Raw genomic sequence first — 22,662 nt, 5'->3', positions numbered from 1 at the left:
TCTGGAGCAAAGCCCGACCCGATTAGCCAAGCAGCTGCCACAGGGCCTGATGCGCCCCTCTGATTCGCAGCCATGAGAGAGCTCTCGCCATCCTTTTGCTCTCCTGCGTCACCCTGCCACCCTGCCACCCTGCCACCCTGCCACCCTGCCACCCTGCCACCCTGCCCCTCCCGCCCAGTTGACCGCAGGCTGCTTGTTCCACGACTCTCCTCCAACACGTCGCAGCATATAAACCTACACCACGCCCGCGCCCCGCAGCAATGGTCCAAAATGCCCTCTTACCCAAGCCCATCCCCGCCGATGCCGTCACCGTCGGCCAGCTGCTCACGGACCCCGTCCATCCAGAGCGTGACTCTTTCTACCCTGACAAGGCCCACTCGGCAGTCGATGACTTGAACGACTTCCACATCCAGCTCCGCTACAAGGACCTCTACTCAGTCGACACCGAGGGCCGTTTTATGACAAACTATGGCGCCAAATTCGATCTCGGCCGGATATACAGACAGCCCAACCTGCTCACTGTCAAGGCCGAGCAGATGGTCCAATGCACCACCCAGAGCCCTACAAGGGCCTTTGAGGCCGTGTGCAGCGATGCCGATGCCCGCGCCTGGATGGCTGAACAAATCCAAGCAGGAAAGCCGCTGTACATTGTTCTTGGATTGACCGAACTCAAGAATGCCAGCTTCAAGCGAGCTAAGCTCCGTGACGCCGGCGCCTCCAACCGCCTCAATGAGTTGCCTCTTGAAAAAGACGCCAAGGTCCCCCCTTCTCTGCGGGGAAGATCTGGCGCTAGCTTGGGGGCAATTGGCACCGAGCCCTTGATATCAGGCGTCTTCGGCATGGACGTGAGGCGTATTGTCGCCAGACTCACCACCCCCGCAGAGCCACATCGCTTGGAGGATATTGGTTACCGATGGTCCTACTACGATGTCCCGGGCTCCGCCAACAAGGAGCAATTGGCAGTTGGTCTAGGTCAGTCGCTCAAGGCTAATGAACTGCGCCTCATGCTCGACCTCAGCAAAGAGGACGTCCAGGATAATCTCGATGCCATAAGCAAGCTCAGTCTCGATGCACTAAGCGCTACGGCTAGTCCTATGCTCAAGCCTAGCACTCCCATGCTACGCGGACGATCGCCTTCCCCGCACCCCGCTATGCTCCGCTCATAGCATCACCCGACCAACATGTACCCCGCAACGAGCCGTGTCTGATGGTGTCGAGTTTACGTCTTTGTTGGAAAATTAGATTTTGATGGGTGTTCTTGCCGTGAACCATGACCCTTACGACCTGGCATCTTTTCTTATGTAATAATCATATAACTATGCATAAAGTCCATTTTTGCTGGCCTCTTCGCATGTCAGTGAATACATTTCATGTTTTTGTTACACAGTCTTCTGCAGTGAATCAGAATTTGCTCACTTCACACGCCTGCCGTTTCCATGATCACTCTGACTAGTATGAGATGTAACATTAAGGAAGCACACTTGCTACTGCCCTTACACATGCATATTAACTATGTATGATCATCTTGTAATTCCCATAGGATTATTTAGAGATAACAACTGCAAAAGGAAAGGCTATTCCTTGTTTCCTATAGAGCGTGTTCTGCAGGTGTAGTTGTAAATAAAGGTCACCATGAAAGTAGGTGATAGACGCGCAGTCAGGCTAGACGCGGGAGAGGCGCGCTAGCGGCTACAGGGGCTCGGTAGCGTAAATAACGCACCCCCGTTTTGCATGAACTACACAACTTACCATCATCACATGATTTACTGCTTTAGTTGGTTCGACTACTTCACTCGCTTTCGCTTGCTTGATTCCGGTTTGTGCGTGAGAGAGATAGGGAAAGCTGTCTGCATGTAGAGGGCAGAGAGTGCTCTACATTTCGTGTAAGTCACAATCGCCGTTGGTCTTTTATGAAACAAAAGAAAGCCAGGCTTACTTGAATGCAGTTATTCAAGTTGTTTTTACTTCTTTGCGCACAGGTTGAGTTGATAGCGTAGCTCGAAAAAGAGGTGTAGGAGAACCGCAACACAAAGCGGATACGTTGCAGTATCCTTGAAACAAGAGTAGGTAACTTCCCCCCGTCGATATACCATCTTCAATATCACTAGCCATGGACACTTCAAACATGTCCTTTGAGGCAAAGATTGCCATGGCATTGGGAGGATCTAGTTGGCAGAGTCTACAGAACAGTAACACTGCGGATCCCGTTGCTGCAGCCGGACAGGCAGCACATGCGGATGAAGAGTATCAAGACGATGACGATGAAGACATGGATGGCGGAAACGGAATTCCCATAGTGGACGGGCCTGCCGATACAGTCGCAGCCCAAGAGCTGGAAGTCGATGAGGAGCTACTCAAGAAACGCAAGAAAAGACTGGAGCGGTTTGAAAAGGTCATTGCCAAAGATGCTGGAGAAGTGGTCGAGACAATTGAACTTGACTCGCTCATACCCATCTCACAAAAGGTGTCATGGGACCAAGATCCAGAGATTCTCTGTTGCTACAACTGGCAAGCCTCTACAGATGGCACCAACACTATCTTTGGTGCGTAACACCCAACATTGTTTATTAAAATACTCACGTTTACCCTTCAGTCCCGGGTGAGCCAGCAAAATGGCAGCAGCCAGCTCTGCCACATCATTTAAAGCGAGACAGCGGTTTCCAATACCAAGATTACAACTATGCACGAAAGCCGAAAAATCCTTATTCTCCCATGTTCCAGGCACTCAGCGTTATGAATCCAGGCGTTACATTTCACGATGTTGACATTCTGGCCGATCGCAACAATCTCCGCGTGTTGCTCGAATTCGCCCAGGGCAAAGCCAATGGGCCATTTCGATTAAACATATACCTGGTCTTCAACACTTTAGTCATTGTGCGCCGCGAGTCACGCTGGTGGAAACTCTCAGACGGCCATAGCTATGGCATCAATTTCGAGCGAGACTTTACAACGACAACAGACGACATGTGCGACGCAACAAGCCACTACCGCGCCATCCGTTACAAAATGGGCCCGCTGAACGTCGTCTGCCGCTTCGAAGCCGACGCCTACGATGATGGTATGGGAAACGACAACCTCACAGAATCCGAGGTCGCAGCCACAACCGGCAACGGTGCAGGTCCAACCACCAGACCCACCTTCAACTATTCCGCTCCCGTCCGTGTGCTCCAAAAAGGCCATATCGTCCCCACCGCGCAAATGGTCGAGCTAAAAACACAAGCCTACCACCCTGAAAGCAGTGCTTTAGTACAATGCCAAGACCAGCTCTGGTTCGGCCGCACATCCCTCTTATTCACCGCCCCCTACGATAAAGAAACTGGTCGTGTCCAGCGCGTGAAGAAGGAAGACGCCACAGAGCGCGTAGCGAGGTGGGAACAAGCGCAGCAGGAAGCCCTCCAGAAACTTGTTGCGCTACTCGTTCGCATCCGCGCTGTGCTAGTACGCGAACGCAGACCGAATCGCGCAGTTGTCCTCGTGCGTGAAGCAAAAGGTGGACCGCTGGCGCTACGTACGATGGAGGAGAGAAGCTACGCCGTGGATAGGGATACAATGGAAATCTTTTGGCCACCGCGAGCTCATTCATTTGGCGGGCATCGCGGGCGCGGCGGCTACGACCGTGGTAGGGGCTCCTTTCAAGGTTCGCGTGGCCGTGGGCAGGGTGGACCTGGTGGCAGAGGTAATTTTCACCCTCCTCCTTTTCATGGCCGCGGTCAGTATCCCCCTCCGCCGCCTGGTTGGGTCCCGCCGTATAACAATGCTGTTCGAGGCCGCGGCCAAGGCCAGTTTCATGGCAGTGCTTCGTCGGGTCCGGCCTATCATGATGACCGTAGGACGGATGGAGGACAAGGGTGGGGAGTGGGGAGAGCGAGACATACTGGTCGTGGTCAGGGTTCTGCGTATCCTTATTGAGGACATACAGTATGTGTCATCTTTGATGTGAGAATTTCCTTCGGCATGTCCATGTTTCGAAATCTCTGCATCTTTATAGATTTGGTGGAAGGATGTGGAGCTGGATGCGAGTACGATGGATGGATTTGAAACTTGTTTTGCAACTGCGATGTGTGGAGTTATATCTGGGATTGTCCGGGCGTTATAGACGAGAAGCTGGAGTCATACTCGAATAATGATTCTGTTTCAAATCCAGTCATCTAGAGAAGGTTGCATTTCATGAAAGTCAAAAAAAACGATTACTACGCCCAAGATCATCAAATCATTCAATACCAGAAACAAGAGAACCCCCCCTTCCAACACTGCCTCCTCAAACCTGAAACCCCTTCCCATAAGCAGTCGTAGCATTCAATCTCTCCAAAATATACTCCCCCGCCCTAATCGGCCTCCACCTCAGCACCTCCCCCTCCCCCACACACCCCGGCAACGTCTCAACAACAGCATCATAATTAACCGAAAAGAAAAACGGCACACTATACCTCTCCTCTCTCGTCCTATTAACCACTCTATGCACCGTACTCTTATACATGCCATTCGTCCACCTCATCAAAAAGTCCGCAACATTGACTATGAGGGTGTCGGGGAGGTACGGAGCGATGTACCAAGAACCACTTGGCTTGAGGATTTCGAGACCGGGGGTGCAGGAGGGGAGGAGCAGGGTGAAGCATTCGTAGTCGGAGTGGGCGCCTAGGCCGATTTGAGAGTCTGGGGATGTGGGGGTAAGGGAGAGGGAGGAAGGAGGAGGGTAGTAGAGGAGGCGGGCGATGCCGCCGGGGTGCGTGGTTAGGGGGTCGAAGTGGGTTTCTGGGAGGGAGAGGGAGAGGGCGAAGAGGCGGAAGAGGTGGCGGGATAGGTTTAAGACCTATGAGGTATATGTTAGTGGTGGTGGTGGTAGGGTTTGTAAGGGGGAGGGGTAGAACGAACATTGCCGTAGTATTCTTTGATTTCGGCGTAGAATCCGGGTAAATCTTCTTCTTTTGGCCACATGTTTGCGTTACCGGTTGATCCATCGAGATTTTTGTATTGGCCGTCGCCGCCGGTGGGATCGAGGTTGGCTTCGTATGCGAAGTTGAAGACTTCCTTTTCTTCCTTGTCGCCGGCGATGGATGTATACTCGCTGGGCTCCCAGCCTAATCCGAATTTATTGTTCTTCAAATGCAACTCTTCTTTCTTTTCAAGTGGCAGCTCTTTCATGAAACGCTCGGCTTGGTGCAAGATGCCGTCGCAAGCCGACTTTGGGATTCTGTGGTTGGTAATGTAGAAGAAGCCGGATGTTGTGCATGCTTTGCGTATTTGGTCTGCGACTTTCTGGCGGTCGGAAAGGGAGTCGGAGAATGAGGGTTCGAGATCGATGACTGGTATTTCAAAGTCTTTGTCTGCTTCTTCGTTTTTTGCTGAGAGCCGTGATTGCAGATATGCAGCTGCTCCGTTGTGTGCTTCTTCGTAAGTTGTTCGGTCCGTTTCTGAGGGCCCTGGACACATGATGGATGGTAGATGAAACAGTTAGACTTGGCGTTAGGTTTAGAGTGCTCTTCAGTAAGCCTAAAAAGGAAGGTTCAAGATTGAGTCTAAGGGTACTTGTAGACTGGTTGTAAATACTGTGTTATTCACAGAGAGGGGTCTGGATGGAACCACTTGGGCGATTCGTGAACCTATATGTTGGACGGTGGCCAATGACAAGCCTTGATGATCGTTCACTGCCACAGTCTCCAAAGCTTACAGTATCACAGTGTGGAGTAATACAGCTGATAACAGGGTGCCAGACTTGGAGTCGAAATGTGGGGTACCGGTATCGGCGATTGATCGGATCTAAGACTCGTTCGTACACGCCAACATCCATAGTACATATACTAGTCCCCCCTCACATGCAACGAGAAATCTGTCAACACCCCGCATCCTACTCATGGCTACCTCTTCGAATACTACCATTCTTAAAAATGGACGCTGCTTCAATGCTGGCGCGTCTGAGCAACAAGCTCTCTCCAATTCGACAATAATCATCCAAGATGATAAGATCACCTTTATTGGTAGCCCAGATGCAAAGGAAGTCCAATCACACCTTGATGCTGGCGCAACCGTTCATGATCTTGGCGAAAAACATGTTCTGGCCGGCTTCATTGATGCCCACATGCATTTTCTCATGCTAGGTCAATCGCTGGACAAGGTTGAACTGGACGATGCCAAGGATCTGGAAGATATCCGGCGGCGTATTTCAAAGTACGCAAAAGCCAACCCAGATAAACCACGCATCCTGTGCAAAGGATGGATGCAAGCGGCGACCGAAAATCTGGCCAAAGCTAGCATGTTGGATGATTTGGACCCGAGACCGATATATATCGACGCCAAGGATTTGCATTCGTGCTGGTGCAATAGTGCAGCGTTGAGAGAGATGGGCGTTCAGGATATGGAGAACCCTGCAGGTGGCACAATCCAACGAGATGAGCAGGGAAATGCGACGGGTCTCTTGAGCGAAGCATGTGTAATATTGATTGTGTGGCCATATCTTGCAAAAGCCACGCCACTGGTCAATAAAATGGCCGCTCTGAAGGCTGCAATCAACGCATACCATGCAGCTGGGGTTACGGGATGCATCGACATGGCCATGGAAGAGCCCGCCTGGGAGACCATACTTGCATTAAAGGCTGCTGAGGGACTGCCGCTTCGATTTGCAGCGCATTGGTGCATTCTGCCTGGCGAAGGCGAGGAGCATCGACTGCGACAAGTCGATCGAGCTATCAAACTGAGCCAGGAATACAACAGTGAAACCAGCCCGGATCTGAAAATTGTTGGCATCAAGATCATCTGCGATGGCGTCATTGATGCGTGTACAGCTGCGCTGTCAGAACCGTATACCTCAAATGGACATTTCGAAGGCCCAATCTGGACCCCTGAAATGTTAGAACCCGTTGTCAAGCGAGCCACCGAACACGGACTGCAGTGTGCGTTGCATGCAATCGGAGATCAAGCCATTCACAATGCTGTCGAAGTTCTGGGAAAGTATGGCAAGCCCGGTCAGCGACATCGCATCGAGCATCTCGAGCTCACTGCGCCCGAAGATGCGAAGCGGCTTGGTGAACTGGGCATCACGGCGAGCATCCAACCTGTCCACTCTGATCCGGCCATCCTCCGTGCTTGGCCAAAGCTATTAGGCCCTGAGCGTGTGAAGCGGGCTTTCGCGTATTCCGAGTTTGCGCATCATGGGGCGACTCTGGCGATAGGCTCTGACACACCTACTGCACCATATGCGCCACTCCCCAACCTATACATTGCAACAACTCGCAAGTCGGCTCGCCAAGGAGATGAAGGAGACGCACCCGTCAACGAGCATTTCAAGCTCGAGTTGGCACAAGCGGTGACTGCAGCCACTCAAGGCGCAGCATACTCATTTTTCGCCGAAGACCGTGTGGGCAGCCTAGAGGTCGGCAAAATGGCTGATTTGTGTGTGGTAGATATGGAATGGAAAGGAGAGGAGCTGCTCAAGGCCAGAGTAGCTGAGACCTGGTTTGGAGGAAAGCGTGTGTATGCAGCAGCATAATTGCATGACCAGCAGAGATGGAATGAGAAAGTACAACCTGTATCATGGCAATCCCACAGCCGACGGCTCGTTGTCGTTCCCGAGAGATGATGCTTCGCATAAATTCCAAGATGATAAGAATTGCTTTGCTATGAGTCTTGTCTCTCTTGGCCAGGCCTTCCTTCTTGTTCCAACGTCAGTTATGTGCAGATGACATGCAGTTCTTGATATCGTTTCGTGAACTGGATTTTCACCAGCAATTGCTACAAGGCCCTCTGATACGCTCCACGTGGGCGTCGCTGGTATCTCGGCGGCAGCTCAGCGAATCTTTATCGCCGTGTGGTTGAGGTGCAGCATATGACAGGGCGTGTTAGAAGTGTCATCCATGTATCAGCGATGGCCCCAAAACCTCAGATCCAGCGCCGCGACACTCCGCGTTTCAGCGCCTCGACTCTACTTACCAAAACCACTATGTGACGTAGAGAGCGGAACAACGCTCCGCGTGTTTCCTGTCTAATTCTTCTCGCTAGAGACGGTGCCAATCTCCGCTGTAGGCAAAATGTCTGTTGCAAGGCATCCTGGGCCGGGGTGGTTTCTATCATCGTGGCTTAGACGTGCGGAAGATGAGCCCACAGGAGCCCGCGAGCCAAGGCACGAGTTTAGAACGTTTCGCAAGCCGACCAGTATCGTGATGTAGACGGGTAGACGCGTGCAGATATATTGGTTGATGGTCGCGTCCCATGGCCCACAGCCCAGTTCGTTCATTCACTCTACATTTACATCGTCATCTGTTGTCGTCTATTAGCACTCGTTTCAATTGAACAATTCCTACACACATATCAAACCAGCCAACATGTTGACAAACCGCCGATCGACCATGATGGTCCCACCAAACCGGTTGCCAAGTTGGCACCCTCACTCAAAAGTCGCGGCACCACAAGTCGCGTCTCCAGCACCTCTCACATCAGAAGCCGAAGCACCTCAAAGTCGCACTCAGGCTCTCCTTACATCGACATCGCCAACATTGGCCGGCTACCGCATCATTAGCGCCATCGGCGCAGTACACGGCACCACATCGGTGACGCGCAAAGACACAAAAGCTTTCATCAAGAACATTGCCTCCAACTTCAGCAGTAGCTGGGGAGAGCCGAAGACGATAACGAGCATCATATACCAAGCCCGCGACCAGGCAATTGAGAGGCTTATCAACGAAGCAATGAACAAGGGCGCCAATGCTGTGGTGGGACTGGAAATCAGGGAAAGCGAGGTACTTGGATGTATCGTCGTCAGTGTGAGCGGCACAGCAGCGTACGTTGAGAAGGAGAGTGCGACAAAGCGAGACAGTGCACAAGACGCGAACCCATTCCGATGACGATATACCCATGTCATGGAAGGATGGCAATGGTAATCTGCGAAGGACATGGTGTTTTTTTTTCTCTAAGAATTAATTGTGAATACGGGTATTTGGGGTTTGCGCATTGGCGTTTGGATTTAGTGGATACCTGGGGTAAATCCAACATTGCACGCACTTTGACAGTGTGTCGTCTCATGAGTTTATATCCTCTTCACATGCGCGACAATTGCTGTTGTAGCCCTTCTTTTACTGTACAAAGGATCTCAAATGCTTACGCAATGGCGCCGTCGCTACCACGACTTTTAGCACGAGAGGCCTTTTTTTTTCCTTCGGTTACGGACCATGTTGCCCCGAACAAGTCGCAACGTTTGGGTATAGCAGGTCTTCCTAAGCTCAAAGCAAAGAGGTTTCTCGGCGCCAAACCTTCTTGAGCACTCGGCAACGGTCTTATGGCTAGCACTAAAGAAGCATTTTAACCGGCGATGGTCAGGCCAACGGGGCGGAGGAGGAGGAGAAACCCCAGCTCTTGTTCCCCAGTTTCTCTCCGCCTGTGGTAGCCTCGGCATGTGGAGAGACCCTTGCCCATGCCCATGCCCATGCTCTTCTTACTTACATACACACAGCACTACATCCATCGAACCCATGTCCAGTCGCCTGTTCTTGTAAACCTAGCATTGCGCACATTGCACGTCGTGGAAGACATTGGTGTATACTGCCAGCCAAGAAGGGCGGCGCCGGGTCACGTCACTCAAGAGGGGGCGTTGCATCCGCCGACATGGATCGCCAGGAACTAGCACTCGACTTCATCCATTTCTTCCGTTCGCGAGCCCTCAGATCCTCCAATAACCACCGGCCAATTTTCCAGCCGCTCGTGCATACACGCCATGGAGCCGGAAAATGTCATGACGACTGGAATGTACATCAAGGCCGCCATGAAGATCTGCCTACATTCATCCTGTCGCCAAGGGCTAGCGTCCCTAACCACGCCCGTCTTCCGGGAAATGGTCAGTTTCCCGCGTCTTTGGCGACCGACTATAAGATGAAGACGCTGCTGCAGTCGAAATTCTCTACTGTCACGGCCAGCAATCTGCCAGTCTTCTGATCGCCAAGATGGTGCTTCTCAAGGCCTTCGTAGCAGCTGCTTGCGCTACTACTGCGCTCGCGGCAGACATTGTCGTGCATTCCTCTGGTGGCAACCAGACTGGCAAGCATGGACATCCGTATGGATATGGCTTCCTCCACGAGGTATTTTGCTTGAATCTCAATTCCCATGGCCCATGCTAATTGATGCTCCAGGACATCAACAACTCTGGTGATGGTGGTATCTACGCTGAATTGATTCAAAACCGTGCCTTTCAATTCAGCAAGAACTACAGCGTATCCACCGCCCACTACTTCCCCATCAACAATGCCGGCCTCAGCATTCAGTTCTTGGACCAGCCGCTCTCCAAGCAGCTCCCAGCCTCGATGCGAGTATCAGTTGGCAATGGTACTTCCGGCGCTGGTGTAATCGGTTTCAAGAACGACGGTTACTGGGGTATGGACGTCCGTCCACAGACCTACACTGGATCCTTCTGGGTCAAGGGAGCATACGACGGTGTCTTTACCGCATCCCTTCAATCCAACCTCACAGACGAAGTATTTGGCTCCGTCGAAATCCCCTCCAAGTGTGTTGAGGACGACTGGACCGAGCACACTTTTGAGCTCGTCCCAGAAAAGGCTGCTCCAAACTCCAACAACACTCTCGCCATCACTTTTGACGGTGCCGCAGCACGCGCACTCGACTTCAACCTCATCTCCCTTTTCCCACCTACCTACAAGGGCCGCAAGAATGGTCTTCGTATCGATCTTGCAGAAGCTCTTGCCGACATGAACCCCCACTTCCTTCGTTTCCCCGGTGGCAACATGCTCGAGGGTCTCCGAAACGACTCTTGGTGGGACTGGAAGGATTCTCTCGGTCCTCTCCGCTACCGTCCTGGTTTCCAGGGTGTATGGGGATACCAACAGACCCACGGTCTCGGTCTTATGGAGTATCTTGAGTGGGCAGAAGATATGGATCTCCAGATTGTTCTGGGTGTCTGGGCCGGTCTTGCTCTTGACGGTGGTGTTACTCCCCAGCAAGATCTCGATGCCTACATTGAAGACGCACTCAACGAGATTGAATTCGTTACTGGACCTGCAAACTCTACCTGGGGTGCCCGCCGCGCTGAGCTTGGCCACCCCGAGCCTTTTGAGCTCAACTACGTTGAAGTCGGCAACGAGGACTGGCTTGCTGGTTTCCCTGGCGGTTGGGAATCCTACCGCGCCTACCGTTTCCCCATGTTCTACAACGCCATCCGCAAGGCCTACCCCCACATGACCGTCATCTCTTCCGCTGCGTCCAGCGACCCCGGCGGCACACCTCCTCTCTACGGCCCCAACAAGAAGAACGGCCAGATCCTTCCCTTCGATGCTCTCGGCGACTACCACCCCTACCGCGAGCCCGACGAGCTCGTCTACGAATTCAACCGCTTCGACAACGACGCCGGCCACATCGTCGGCGAAGTCGCCGCCACGCACGTCAACGGTGGCATCCGCTGGGAAGGCAGCTTGTACCCCTTCCCCTGGTGGATCGGCGCCGTCGGCGAAGCCGTCTCCCTCATCGGCTACGAACGCAACTCTGACCGCATCCCCGGCACTTTCTACGCCCCCGTCATGAAGAACAACAACCGCTTCCAGTGGCCCATCACCCTCCTCCAGTACGACGCCGATCCCAAACGCACCACCAAAGCCGTGACCTGGTACTGCTGGAGCCTGTTCGCTCACCACCCCATCTCCCACACCCTGCCTACATCCTCCAACACCTCCTACGGCCCGCTCTACTGGGGCGCCGGCATGGACGAGAACCGTGGCGGCGCACGCGTCTGGAAGGGCGCAGTGTTCAACACTACCAACAGCGTTGACGTACCTGTTTCCGTCCATTTTGACGGCATTCCCGCGGGTGCCAAGGCGAATCTTACACTTCTTACTAACTCGGTTGGCGATCCGTACATGTACAATGATCCATTTACCGGCGTTAACATTGTGAACACTACCAATGTTATCCTCACCGCTGAGGGTGATGGCGTGTTCCGCTTTGTCATGCCCGAACTTAGTGTTGCGGTGCTGGATACGGATGTTGGTGGTGGTAATGCTACAATCAAGTCTCGTAGGCGCTTGTCGTAGTTTTATACAACCTTGCTGGGGTTCTTTTTTTCCCCAACCTTTGATGAAGATAATGAAATAAAATAATGTTTTTGCTCCACAATTCTTGGTCTGAGATGATGTGATATTTGACATGATAGAAGTTTAACAACTGAGTGTCTAATCTACACTCCTGGCTTGCATGTCCTTTTCCCGAGCGTTTGGTTACCATCTCTTGATGCCATGCAAGTTAGATTAAGCTGTATGCAATACAGCTTCCAATCAGATCTTGAATTGAAAAGATACTTATTGCCGAGCAAAAAAAGATACATTCGAGTAGCAAGTCATCGACGTGACTCGCGCCCATAACCCCCACATGAGATGAATGTTGAGACAGTTGTCTAGACGGAAAAGTGGTGAATTAAAGTACAATAGCATTCAATCAGGTACTCTAAGGGTCTTTAAATGATACAGTCTTGGAGACAAAAAGAAGGTCCAATAAGCAACCGACCTCGTCGTTCTACCAAGGCAGAACCAATAGCCACCACTCGCTTCGAGTCCTGCGTCCGCTTTCAAACCCAATATGAGCACGGTATACTCCAAATAGCATAGCAATTGCCCTTTTAGCACACTCCTGAAGCTCTGGACGAATAAGATGCGTGCCTTTGGTGCTGATGTGACCTGACCATCGAGGTGCTCAATTGGTCCAGCGCACAACGACGAAGAGGCAGATACAAAAACCATTTTCACAAAGATTCAGTAACTCAAAATCCCTCAAACTCTCTTGAGAATCCAAAAAGGAAAACTCAATGTCACCAGCAAAGCGCAGAAAGACGGGCGGTGCGGACATGAAGCCAAAGAACAAGGCCAGTGAACGAAAGCCACTCCCTGTCACTATTCTCTCTGGCTTTCTTGTAAGTGTCTTTCATGAAGGAGTTTGAATCATACTTACAGTATACAGGGTAGCGGAAAGACGACCCTACTACGACATATTCTCAAGTCACCAGACCATGGACTGCGCATCGCCGTCATCGTGAATGACATGGCATCTGTCAACGTCGATGCCAACATCATCAGCCGATCCAGCAACAAGCCGAATAGCAACGGCGAGGTACGCGTCAAGGAGAAGATGATACAGATGGAGAATGGTTGCATTTGCTGCACGCTTCGAAGCGATTTGCTGGTCGAGCTGGCTCGTCTTGCGTGGAGTGATCAGGGTTTCGATCATGTTGTGATTGAGAGTTCGGGTATTAGTGAGCCTCAGCAGGTTGCTGAGACGTTTACTACTGAGTTGACTGAGGCTATGCTTGATGCGGAGGGGTTGGAGCCAGATGAGAAGGAGGTGTTTAACAAAGTGTGGGTAGCTGAGCTGACCGTCATACCTTAACCTGCTAACTCAAAGTGAAGTGCAAAGATCGGTGGATTGAAGACAATTGCGACTGTTGATACCATGGTCACCGTCGTAGATGCCTTCCGCTTCTTCTCTGAGTTCGACACTGCAGAGTTCCTGCAGGACCGCTTCGGGAGAGAGGAGGTGCCTGACGAGGATCAACGGACCATCTCTGATCTCTTCGCTGATCAAATTGAGTTCGCTAATGTCATCATTGTCAACAAGATTGACAGAGCTGATGCTGCAACTCTGGGCCGCGTCAAGGCCTACATCAAGTCGCTTAACCCGAACGCCAAGCTTATTGAAGCTAGGTACTCAAAGGTGGATGTCCGTGAGATGCTGAATACTGGTGTCTTTAACTTCGGTGAAGCAGTTGCAAGTGCTGGATGGCTGAAAAGCTTGCACGAGATGACTGTGATGGATGTCCATGGCAAGAAGCGTGTTGCGCCGAAACCAGAAACACTAGAGTGAGTTGATCCCCGGGGAAATTTGAATTTTTGCTCACCTGTTTTTGAAGATATGGAATCGGGTCTTTCGTGTACCGCGCTCGTAGGCCATTTGATCCTTTGAAGCTTTACCGATTGATTGAGGGCAAGTTCATTCTCCTACAAGATGAAGCAGAAGATGTGGATGATGAAGAGGACGAAGAAGAAGACGATGGTAATGATGGATCATCTGAATCCGGCAAAGCCAGCACCTCTGGCGATGATTCCGACCAGGAAAGCAATGATGACGATACTCCTCCAATTGATGATAAGCAGATTCTGGAGAACAAAAGAACCAGCCCTTACTTCGCTGGTCTTCACCGTAGCAAAGGCATCTTTTGGCTGGCAACTCGCCCTAACCAAATGGGTTCATGGAGCACCGCCGGCGCAATGCTGACACTCGGATCCGAGATGCCTTGGTTCTGCTGCGTTTCTGAGGAAGACTGGGGTGCTGATGAAGCTACCTTGAAGGCTATCAAGAACGACTTTGAAGGCAAGTGGGGAGATCGTCGCCAGGAGATGGTTTTCATTGGCGAGAAGCTCGATGTGAATGCGATGACCAAGGCGCTCGACTTGTGCTTGCTCAGTCGCAGTGAGATGAAGAAATGGGAAAAAGTCATGCTCGACAAGAAGCTAGATGATGATGAAAAGGAAGAGATTCTGCAGGAAATGTGGGACGACGGCTACTGGGCCGAGTGGCCGCGAGTACAGGACGAGGAGGAGCATGAGCATGATCATTCTCATGACCATGGCCGCCATCAACATGGCCAGAAGCACTGAACTCTCAATGCGTTGATCTGTAAGGTAGTAATGGTGGCTTGTTACGCAGAGAGGGGTTCAGGGCGGGATGCCACCCGTGACGTAATTCACGTTAGTTTCGGTGCTCGGTGCTTCTAGCCATGCCTCCATTCGTCGTAGATTCAACCAAGCATCCTTGACCAACTTCTCGGTTTTGACTCTGCAATACCAACAAAAAGGCGATGAGCTGACAGCTCATAGCGTAGGTAATGAGGCGGGTTGCTAATGATTGAGGCTGCTCGACTCCAACTTCTTTTGCTCAAAAGGGTTGAAGTATCCCATCCCTCTATTCAGGTGGTGATCGTGCAGCTGACACGAAGTGCCCGCAGCACCAATTCTCAAGCAACATGGGGTCTGTGTCCCGCGCTGGAAAGGTTACGCGTCTTACTCAGCGGGGTAATGTGATGTCTGGAAATCATCTCAAATACAAATTCACAGCCTCAACTCTATAAATATTTTCTACAAACAAAGATTTTAGCAGCCTTTCCAGATGTTCGATCCAGTGTCGAAGTTACTACGCATCAACCTCGCGTTGTTTGGGGGACGCTTCCTATCTTCCCCAGGCGAACAAATTGGCCGTCTTCCTGCCATGGGATGGAGCTCCTGGAACGTGTACCGATGCGACATCAACGAGAAACTCTTTGTGGAGGTGGGAAGTCTTATGGTCTCCCTTGGCCTGAAGGATGTCGGCTACAGCTATGTCAACATTGATGACTGCTGGAGTGATAAAGATTATCAGCGTGATGATGTCACTGGGAAGATCAGACCAGACTACAACAAGTTTCCCAAGGGCATCAAGCATACAGCTGATGAGATCCACAAGCTTGGATTGAGATTCGGAATTTATAGTGACTCGGGAACATTGACATGTGCCGGATATGCCGGCTCTCTGGGAAACGAGAGACTAGATGCAGAGACGTTCGCAGAATGGGGTGTTGATTGTAGGTGCGACACGGAAAGTCAGAAACATAACTAACAGCAAGCAGACTTGAAGTATGACAACTGTTTTGTCCCTCAGGAATGGCAGGATAGATACCGATGGAGTCCAGATGACTGGGTGGCTGATCCTCCTGACGAAAAAAGAGCAGGTGATGACGCCGAAACCGAAGTAATTGAAGCACCGGGTGGGTACGATTGGAGGTCCTCCAAAACCTTTGCTCGCTACAAAAGGATGGGAGACGCATTGCTCGCTACTAACCGCCCCATACAGTTCTCTCAATGCGCATGGGGCAATGCCCATATTGATCAATGGGGCAACGAGACTGGCCACAGTTGGCGAATGTGGGGGGATATCGGGCCTAGATGGGAAGAGGTCCAGAATGGAGACTGGGGTATCATGCCTATTCTCAACCACGCATCATTCTTCATCAATGGCACCGACTTTTGGGGGCATGGTGACTGGGACATGCTCCAAGTGGGCAATGGCGAGCTGACCTTCCAGGAGAGCCGTACACACTTCGCAATGTGGGCTGCCCTGAAGTCGCCTCTTATCATTGGAACACCTCTTCACAATATCAAGCCAGAGATATTGGAGATTCTCAGCAACAAAGAGCTCATTGATTTCAACCAGGATCCATTCGTGGGACCCGCCGCTAAGCCATACAAGTGGGGCGTAAACCCGGACTTTACATGGAATCGGACTCACCCCGCTGAGTATTGGAGCGGGCTATCATCCAAGGGCGTGCACGTGTTTGTCATGAACACGTTGAACACAGTACAAACTAAGATCATCGACTTTTCGGAGGTTCCAGAGCTTGATCCTGATGTTGCATACACAATCATTGACTCCTGGACCGGGAAAAAGCTAGGGAAGTTTAAAGGAAAATACAAGACGACCGTCGATGCTCACGACACCATAGCGATCCGGTTGGTCAAGGCAAGTTGTTTTGACTATTCGAGATTGCAGACCACATTTTGAGAAATTTCCTCGTCTCAGCAGTGAAGGAGGTGCTGGATTCTGTATGTGTCAGGCCTCTATCGAACAATTGACTATCAAGAATAAAGACAAGATCGGCTCCTGTGGGGTGCAGATCTAGCGCTGGCGGGACATGTTGTTGTGACGTCAATCTCTCCAATTACCCCAACCTCTTCAAGTAGATCATTGACTCGAGATACTTCCACTTGAACACTTGCCATCTCAATGAAAAAGAAAACATAATATCAAGTACATGACGGCAATGAGCGGTTGTTTGATCCAATGATGGGTGTTCCAGTGGGAGCTAATCTACCAGAAAGCCACAATCAACCTCACCGAAATCGCAATCACAAACGGTGAAAATGTTACATGATTACATACCTCAAGAATAAAGAGAAATGAAATCAGGCATAGGTGGCGCTCATGCGAACCCGGCTGTTGGGTCTATGCTGGTTCATTGATCCAAGGCTACGATGGAGCCTTTTACCCCGAGGCTAAATACAACACTATGTTCCTCGGGACTACTCCGGAATGTAACCCAATACAACGAAAAAGAACCTTTACTACGCCTACGATCTGCACCGGAGTTCTGAAAATGGAATGCGGGGGACGTTGCGCTAACGACGACCTACATAGTTCGTCAGCAGTACATCGTACGTACACGGGCAAAATGCGGTCCATCAATGAGGCGGGGGACAGTTACAGATCACCATCTCGTCGGGTATTGGCACACCATATCTTGACTCTACAGTGGAGTCACATGAAGTATAAAACCCATACGTTCGGACCGTATTTGGTCATAAACTCTCGGCCCTGACAATGTTTATCACAGCAATCCTTGCTGCCGTTGCTGGCTTCGTGCCATTAGCAGCAGCGGAAAACAGCACTCGACTATGGTACACTACTCCCGTCGCATCAAGTACCTGGACCGATGCTCTCCCGATTGGCAATGGTCGCCTTGGAGCAATGATCTATGGCATCCCGGTACAAGAACGCATACAACTTAATGAAGAAACCATATGGTCAGGAGGCCGACGAGATCGGGTGAATCAAAATGGTGCCCAAACAGTTTCGGAAGTTCGAGACTTACTCGCGCGAGGCGATGCTGCCGGTGCGCAAAAGTTGGCTAATTTAGGTATGATGGGCACTCCACAGACATGCAGGAATTACCAAACCTTGGGCGATATGGAAATCTCTTTCGACGGTACAAACAAATACGACAAAAGTACGTATGAACGGTGGCTGGATCTGGACACAGCTTTGTCTGGTGTACGGTTTAAGATCAACGATACTCTGTACGAGCGGGAGATGTTCGTGTCGGTGCCAGACGATGTTTTTGTACACCACTTGAAAGCAACGGGAAATGAGAAACTGTCTTTCCAAATACGTGTACATCGACCCAAGGACGGTTTGAATGAAGCTTCTGATCAGAACTGGAACGAAAACGGGTGGACATACATGACAGGTGGAACTGGCGGTATCGATCCGGTAGTATTTACTACTGCTCTAGCGGTTGAGTCAGACGGTCATGTCAGAACATTGGGCGAATTCATCGTCGTGGAGAATGCTACTGAAGCGACGGCTTTCCTTGCAGCTGCAACTTCGTATCGCCACAACGATACTAGAGCTGCTGTGGACAGCACTATACAAAAAGCCCAGCAACATACCTACGAAGAGCTCCGTCGTCGCCATATTGAGGACTATGCGCCGTTCTACAACGCCAGCGTGCTTAATCTGAATGGGCAGGATCTCGAGACGAGCAGCTTACCCACTAATGCACGAATAAATGCGACTCGCAGAGGTGCAAATGATCCTGGATTGGTCGCGTTGGCCTACAATTATGGTCGCTATCTCCTCATCGCTTCTTCTCGAGCGGGTAATCTGCCATCGAACCTCCAAGGCATCTGGAACAAAGAATTTGACCCGTTGTGGGGCTCCAAATATACTGTCAACATCAATCTTCAGATGAATTACTGGCCCGCAGAGGTTACAAGTCTCTCTAGCCTACATGAGCCGTTCTTTGATCTTCTGGAACTGATGCGCAAGGATGGAACGCACACAGCTAAAGCTATGTACAATGCTTCTGGGTGGATGAGCCATCATAACACAGATCTTTGGGGCGATACGGCACCTGTAGATACGTATCTACCCGCTACATACTGGACACTGTCTTCCGGATGGCTCGTCACTCACATACTCGAGCATTACTGGTACACAGGTGACAAGAGCTTCCTCTCTTCAAACTTGCATATCGTATCCGAAGCCATTGAATTCTACCTGGACACACTTCAACCCTACAAGGCCAATGGAACTGAGTACCTTGTTACCAACCCATCTGTCTCCCCAGAAAACACATATGTAGGCCCAGATGGAAAGTCCTACAACTTCGACACCGCACCCACATGCGACATTGAAATCCTCAACGAGCTCTTCACAAACTACCTCAACGCCGTCGCCACCCTCTCAAACTCAACCGTAGACTCTTCATTCCTAACACGCATCCGCGACACCCAAGCCAAACTCCCACCATACCGGTATTCAACTCGCTACCCAGGCACATTGCAAGAATGGATGCAAGACTACGAGCAAGCCGAGCCAGGCCACCGCCACGTCTCCCATCTTTATGCTCTCTACCCAGGAACCCAGATCCTTCCTCCCGGCGCCCCAGGCTACGATGCTAAACTCTTCAGCGCCGCAGCTGCTACTCTCGAGGACCGTCTATCGCACAACGGTGCGGGAACGGGTTGGTCGCGCGCATGGACGATTAATTGGTACGCTCGGTTACAAAATAAGACTGCGCTTGCAGAGAATACGTTTCAGTTCTTCAACACGAGCGTGTTCAACAATTTGATGGATGTCAATGAGGGTATCTTTCAGATCGACGGTAACCTCGGGTTCGTAAGCGGTGTTGCCGAAGGCCTGTTACAATCACACGTTGTCGACGACAAGGGCGTCAGAGAAGTATGGCTGCTACCCGTCCTACCAGAAGAATGGAGCGATGGATCTGTTAATGGAATAGCGGCGAGAGGCGGGTTCGTGTTTGATCTTGAGTGGGCGGATGGAAAGCTTGTGCATATGAGGATGGAAAGTAGGGTCGGTGGACCGGTTGTGCTGAAGTACGGCGGTAGTGGCAATTCGACGATTGCTGCTAGACAGGCTGAAGGCTTTTCTAATGGTCGTATGAGGTTGGAGACGAAGGCAGGGGATGTTAGGGAATTCGATTTTCGTAAGGCTTAGGGTGATTATGTACTAAATCACAGCTTTTTGCTACGAGTTGCCATTCCTTGATATTGCTCCAACTTATCAATAATATGTACTCATGTATTGTAAGCCTCAGAGGTAACAACACGTATGAGCTTATCTGTCTTTCGACACATTTACTCAAGAGCCCATATCAATCTAGCAGGTCTTAATGCTTGCCGTTTTCAGTATATCTTCGTCGATCGTGGACTTCTCTTCATTCGACTCGTCATGATGAAAATTCGACCCATTTGAACATATGCTCAGCATGCAAGAAGTACTTTAAGAGATTAAACAGAATTCAGAATCTGATATTTATCGCAGAAAAGGTGCTGGAGCGGGGAGCGCTAGGCCCAACACGGCTGCAAAATGGAGGGCGCTCAGACCAAGAACGCGAGCGCGACTTCACAATTCGCGTCGCCCCTAACGACGGCTTTGTCTGCCCCTCTCTACCTCCACATACAAACACCATAACGACTTACGACCCACGAAGATAATGGCAGACAGACAGACACCATTTTCCATTAGCCTTTTCGGCAGCCAGGCAGGCGATGGCCCTCAGGATGACACTGCGCCTTCGCGCGTGCAACGAGCATTGGTGGACTTTATCATGGAGTTTACCCTGGATAATATCTTCGTTTACAGGTACACAAAAAAGCAGTCATGAACCAACAAGTGCGGGACTGATACGGTCTCCAGAGATCAAATACGCGAGAACGTGCTCTTGAAGCAATACTACTGTGATATTGACGTTGCCCATCTCATTAGCTACAGCCCCGAGCTGGCCCATGACCTTAGACAGAACCCGGCTGAAATCATACCTCTTGTATGTCGTATTCTCTCCTTCTTCATACAAGCATTGACATTGGCCAGTTTGAAGCCGCCCTCAAGACATGTACGCAGCGTATCGTCTACCCCTCACAGAAGAACATATCCCTACCTCAGCACCAATTGCTCCTCCACTCCAACGCTTCAGAGCTTTCCATCCGTGACCTCACCGCTACAAACGTCTCACAACTCGTACGCATACCCGGTATCATCATTGGTGCGTCCACGCTTTCCTCCAAGGCCACAGCCCTCGCTATTCGATGCCGCAATTGCCAGCATGAAGAGATCCTTCCTATAGCTGGCGGCTTCTCAGGAGTCTCTCTTCCAAGAACATGCAGCAGGAAAAGGGGAGAAGGCGAGGTCGGAGAGCAGTGTCCGCTGGACCCATACTATGTCATGCACGAGCGCTGCCAGTTTATCGACCAGCAAGTGCTCAAGCTGCAAGAAGCGCCTGATATGGTTCCAGTTGGTGAACTGCCGCGCCACATTATGATTTCTGCCGACAGATATCTTGCTAACCGCGTTGTTCCTGGTACACGGTGCTCCGTCATGGGCATCTTTTCCATTTACCAGCAAAAGGGTTCCAAGCGTGCAGGAAACGCTGCTGTAGCCATTCGCAATCCCTACATACGCGCCGTCGGCATCCACGCAGAAGTCGATCACGGAACCAAGGGAAATGCGGTTTTTACCGAGGAGGAAGAGCAAGAATTCCTCGAGATGAGCCGCAGACCAGACATCTACGAGGTCTTTTCGCGGTGCATTGCGCCTTCCATTTATGGAAACCAGGATATCAAAAAGGCCATTTGCTGCTTGCTAATGGGTGGTTCAAAGAAGATTCTACCAGACGGAATGAAACTTCGTGGTGACATCAACGTGCTTCTTCTTGGTGACCCAGGTACCGCCAAGTCACAGTTGCTCAAATTCGTTGAGAAAGTGTCGCCAATCGCTATTTACACATCCGGAAAAGGATCCTCAGCCGCTGGTTTGACCGCTTCGGTGCAACGCGATCACAACACGCGCGAGTTCTATCTCGAAGGAGGTGCTATGGTTCTCGCAGACGGTGGTGTAGTGTGTATTGACGAGTTCGACAAGATGCGCGACGAAGACCGAGTAGCTATCCACGAAGCCATGGAGCAGCAAACCATTTCCATTGCCAAAGCAGGTATCACAACGATTCTCAACTCGCGAACATCGGTTTTGGCGGCCGCCAACCCGATTTTCGGACGTTACGACGATATGAAGACACCTGGTGAGAACATCGATTTCCAAACTACCATCCTGTCGCGTTTCGATATGATTTTCATTGTGCGCGACGAGCATGACCGTGGACGTGACGAGCGGATAGCAAAGCACGTCATGGGCATCGCAATGGGCGGGCGCGGTGTGGAAGAAAGTGTACAAGCCGAGATACCGATTGAAAAGATGAAGCGCTACATCACCTACTGCCGACAACGGTGCGCACCTCGTCTCTCACCCGAAGCAGCGGAGAAACTCTCGAGCCACTTTGTTAGCATCAGGCGACAAGTGCACGCTTCCGAAGTCAACGCCAACCAACGGTCTAGCATCCCGATTACGGTGCGTCAACTGGAAGCTATTATCCGTATCACGGAGTCGCTAGCCAAGTTATCGCTCTCGCCCATAGCAGATGAGTCTCACGTCGATGAAGCAATCCGCCTGTTCCTTGCGTCTACCATGGACGCGGTGAACCAGGGCGAAGGACAGAGTTCAAAGGAACTCATGGATGAGGTCAACAAGGTGGAAGAGGAACTCCGGCGCCGTATGCCCATCGGGTGGCAAGTCAACCTGTCAACGCTCAAGCGTGAAATGGTGGATGGCAAGGGATACTCTGAACAGGCTCTTGCGCGGGCGCTGCACGTAATGAATGCGCGAGAGACGATAAGGTGGAGACACGGAAACAGTGTTGTCTTCCGCGCCAGTGCCTAAGATTTGGGACTGTTTTTGAGGTGTTTGTCTGGGAGTGAGGCGTATTCGCCTTGTTCGAGGCGCTGGGTGGAGAGCAGGTGATCA

General features: G+C 51.2%; 10 protein-coding genes across 10 annotated transcripts; 9 read left to right on the top strand and 1 right to left on the bottom strand.

Moving 5' to 3' along the window:
- Positions 1–260: 260 nt before the first annotated feature.
- On the top strand, positions 261–1,166 carry COCCADRAFT_26323 (uncharacterized protein; the record flags this gene model as incomplete). The annotated part of the gene is made up of 1 exon (XM_007714133.1): positions 261–1,166. The coding sequence occupies one exon, from the start codon at positions 261–263 to the stop codon at positions 1,164–1,166; it is 906 nt and encodes a 301-aa protein (XP_007712323.1).
- Positions 1,167–2,110: 944 nt separating this feature from the next.
- Positions 2,111–3,909, top strand: COCCADRAFT_96310 (uncharacterized protein; the record flags this gene model as incomplete). Its single annotated transcript, XM_007714163.1, has 2 exons — positions 2,111–2,543; positions 2,594–3,909. The coding sequence occupies 2 exons, from the start codon at positions 2,111–2,113 to the stop codon at positions 3,907–3,909; spliced, it is 1,749 nt and encodes a 582-aa protein (XP_007712353.1).
- Positions 3,910–4,258: 349 nt separating this feature from the next.
- On the bottom strand, positions 4,259–5,430 carry COCCADRAFT_96221 (uncharacterized protein; the record flags this gene model as incomplete). Its single annotated transcript, XM_007714162.1, has 2 exons — positions 4,259–4,810; positions 4,873–5,430. The coding sequence occupies 2 exons, from the start codon at positions 5,428–5,430 to the stop codon at positions 4,259–4,261; spliced, it is 1,110 nt and encodes a 369-aa protein (XP_007712352.1).
- A 421-nt stretch (positions 5,431–5,851) lies between these two features.
- On the top strand, positions 5,852–7,483 carry COCCADRAFT_26320 (uncharacterized protein; the record flags this gene model as incomplete). The annotated part of the gene is made up of 1 exon (XM_007714132.1): positions 5,852–7,483. The coding sequence occupies one exon, from the start codon at positions 5,852–5,854 to the stop codon at positions 7,481–7,483; it is 1,632 nt and encodes a 543-aa protein (XP_007712322.1).
- An 832-nt stretch (positions 7,484–8,315) lies between these two features.
- Positions 8,316–8,834, top strand: COCCADRAFT_96308 (uncharacterized protein; the record flags this gene model as incomplete). The annotated part of the gene is made up of 1 exon (XM_007714161.1): positions 8,316–8,834. The coding sequence occupies one exon, from the start codon at positions 8,316–8,318 to the stop codon at positions 8,832–8,834; it is 519 nt and encodes a 172-aa protein (XP_007712351.1).
- Positions 8,835–9,926: 1,092 nt separating this feature from the next.
- On the top strand, positions 9,927–12,020 carry COCCADRAFT_96282 (glycoside hydrolase family 51 protein; the record flags this gene model as incomplete). Its single annotated transcript, XM_007714160.1, has 2 exons — positions 9,927–10,061; positions 10,113–12,020. The coding sequence occupies 2 exons, from the start codon at positions 9,927–9,929 to the stop codon at positions 12,018–12,020; spliced, it is 2,043 nt and encodes a 680-aa protein (XP_007712350.1).
- Positions 12,021–12,787: 767 nt separating this feature from the next.
- Positions 12,788–14,633, top strand: COCCADRAFT_36824 (uncharacterized protein; the record flags this gene model as incomplete). Its single annotated transcript, XM_007714159.1, has 4 exons — positions 12,788–12,892; positions 12,940–13,334; positions 13,386–13,835; positions 13,886–14,633. 4 exons carry the CDS (start codon positions 12,788–12,790, stop codon positions 14,631–14,633), a joined length of 1,698 nt encoding a protein of 565 aa, XP_007712349.1.
- Positions 14,634–15,240: 607 nt separating this feature from the next.
- On the top strand, positions 15,241–16,569 carry COCCADRAFT_36823 (glycoside hydrolase family 27 protein; the record flags this gene model as incomplete). The annotated part of the gene is made up of 2 exons (XM_007714158.1): positions 15,241–15,592; positions 15,638–16,569. 2 exons carry the CDS (start codon positions 15,241–15,243, stop codon positions 16,567–16,569), a joined length of 1,284 nt encoding a protein of 427 aa, XP_007712348.1.
- An 816-nt stretch (positions 16,570–17,385) lies between these two features.
- On the top strand, positions 17,386–19,803 carry COCCADRAFT_96230 (glycoside hydrolase family 95 protein; the record flags this gene model as incomplete). Its single annotated transcript, XM_007714157.1, has 1 exon — positions 17,386–19,803. The coding sequence occupies one exon, from the start codon at positions 17,386–17,388 to the stop codon at positions 19,801–19,803; it is 2,418 nt and encodes an 805-aa protein (XP_007712347.1).
- Positions 19,804–20,302: 499 nt separating this feature from the next.
- COCCADRAFT_5094 (uncharacterized protein) lies at positions 20,303–22,578 on the top strand (the record flags this gene model as incomplete). The annotated part of the gene is made up of 3 exons (XM_007714125.1): positions 20,303–20,451; positions 20,506–20,632; positions 20,680–22,578. The coding sequence occupies 3 exons, from the start codon at positions 20,303–20,305 to the stop codon at positions 22,576–22,578; spliced, it is 2,175 nt and encodes a 724-aa protein (XP_007712315.1).
- Positions 22,579–22,662: the final 84 nt, after the last annotated feature.

The sequence above is a fragment of the Bipolaris zeicola genome, assembly GCF_000523435.1.
Source record: "Bipolaris zeicola 26-R-13 unplaced genomic scaffold scaffold_75, whole genome shotgun sequence".
Lineage (NCBI taxonomy): Eukaryota > Fungi > Ascomycota > Dothideomycetes > Pleosporales > Pleosporaceae > Bipolaris > Bipolaris zeicola.
The sequence above is the reverse complement of the archived record's forward strand: the minus strand, read 5'-3'. Positions and strand labels throughout refer to the sequence as shown.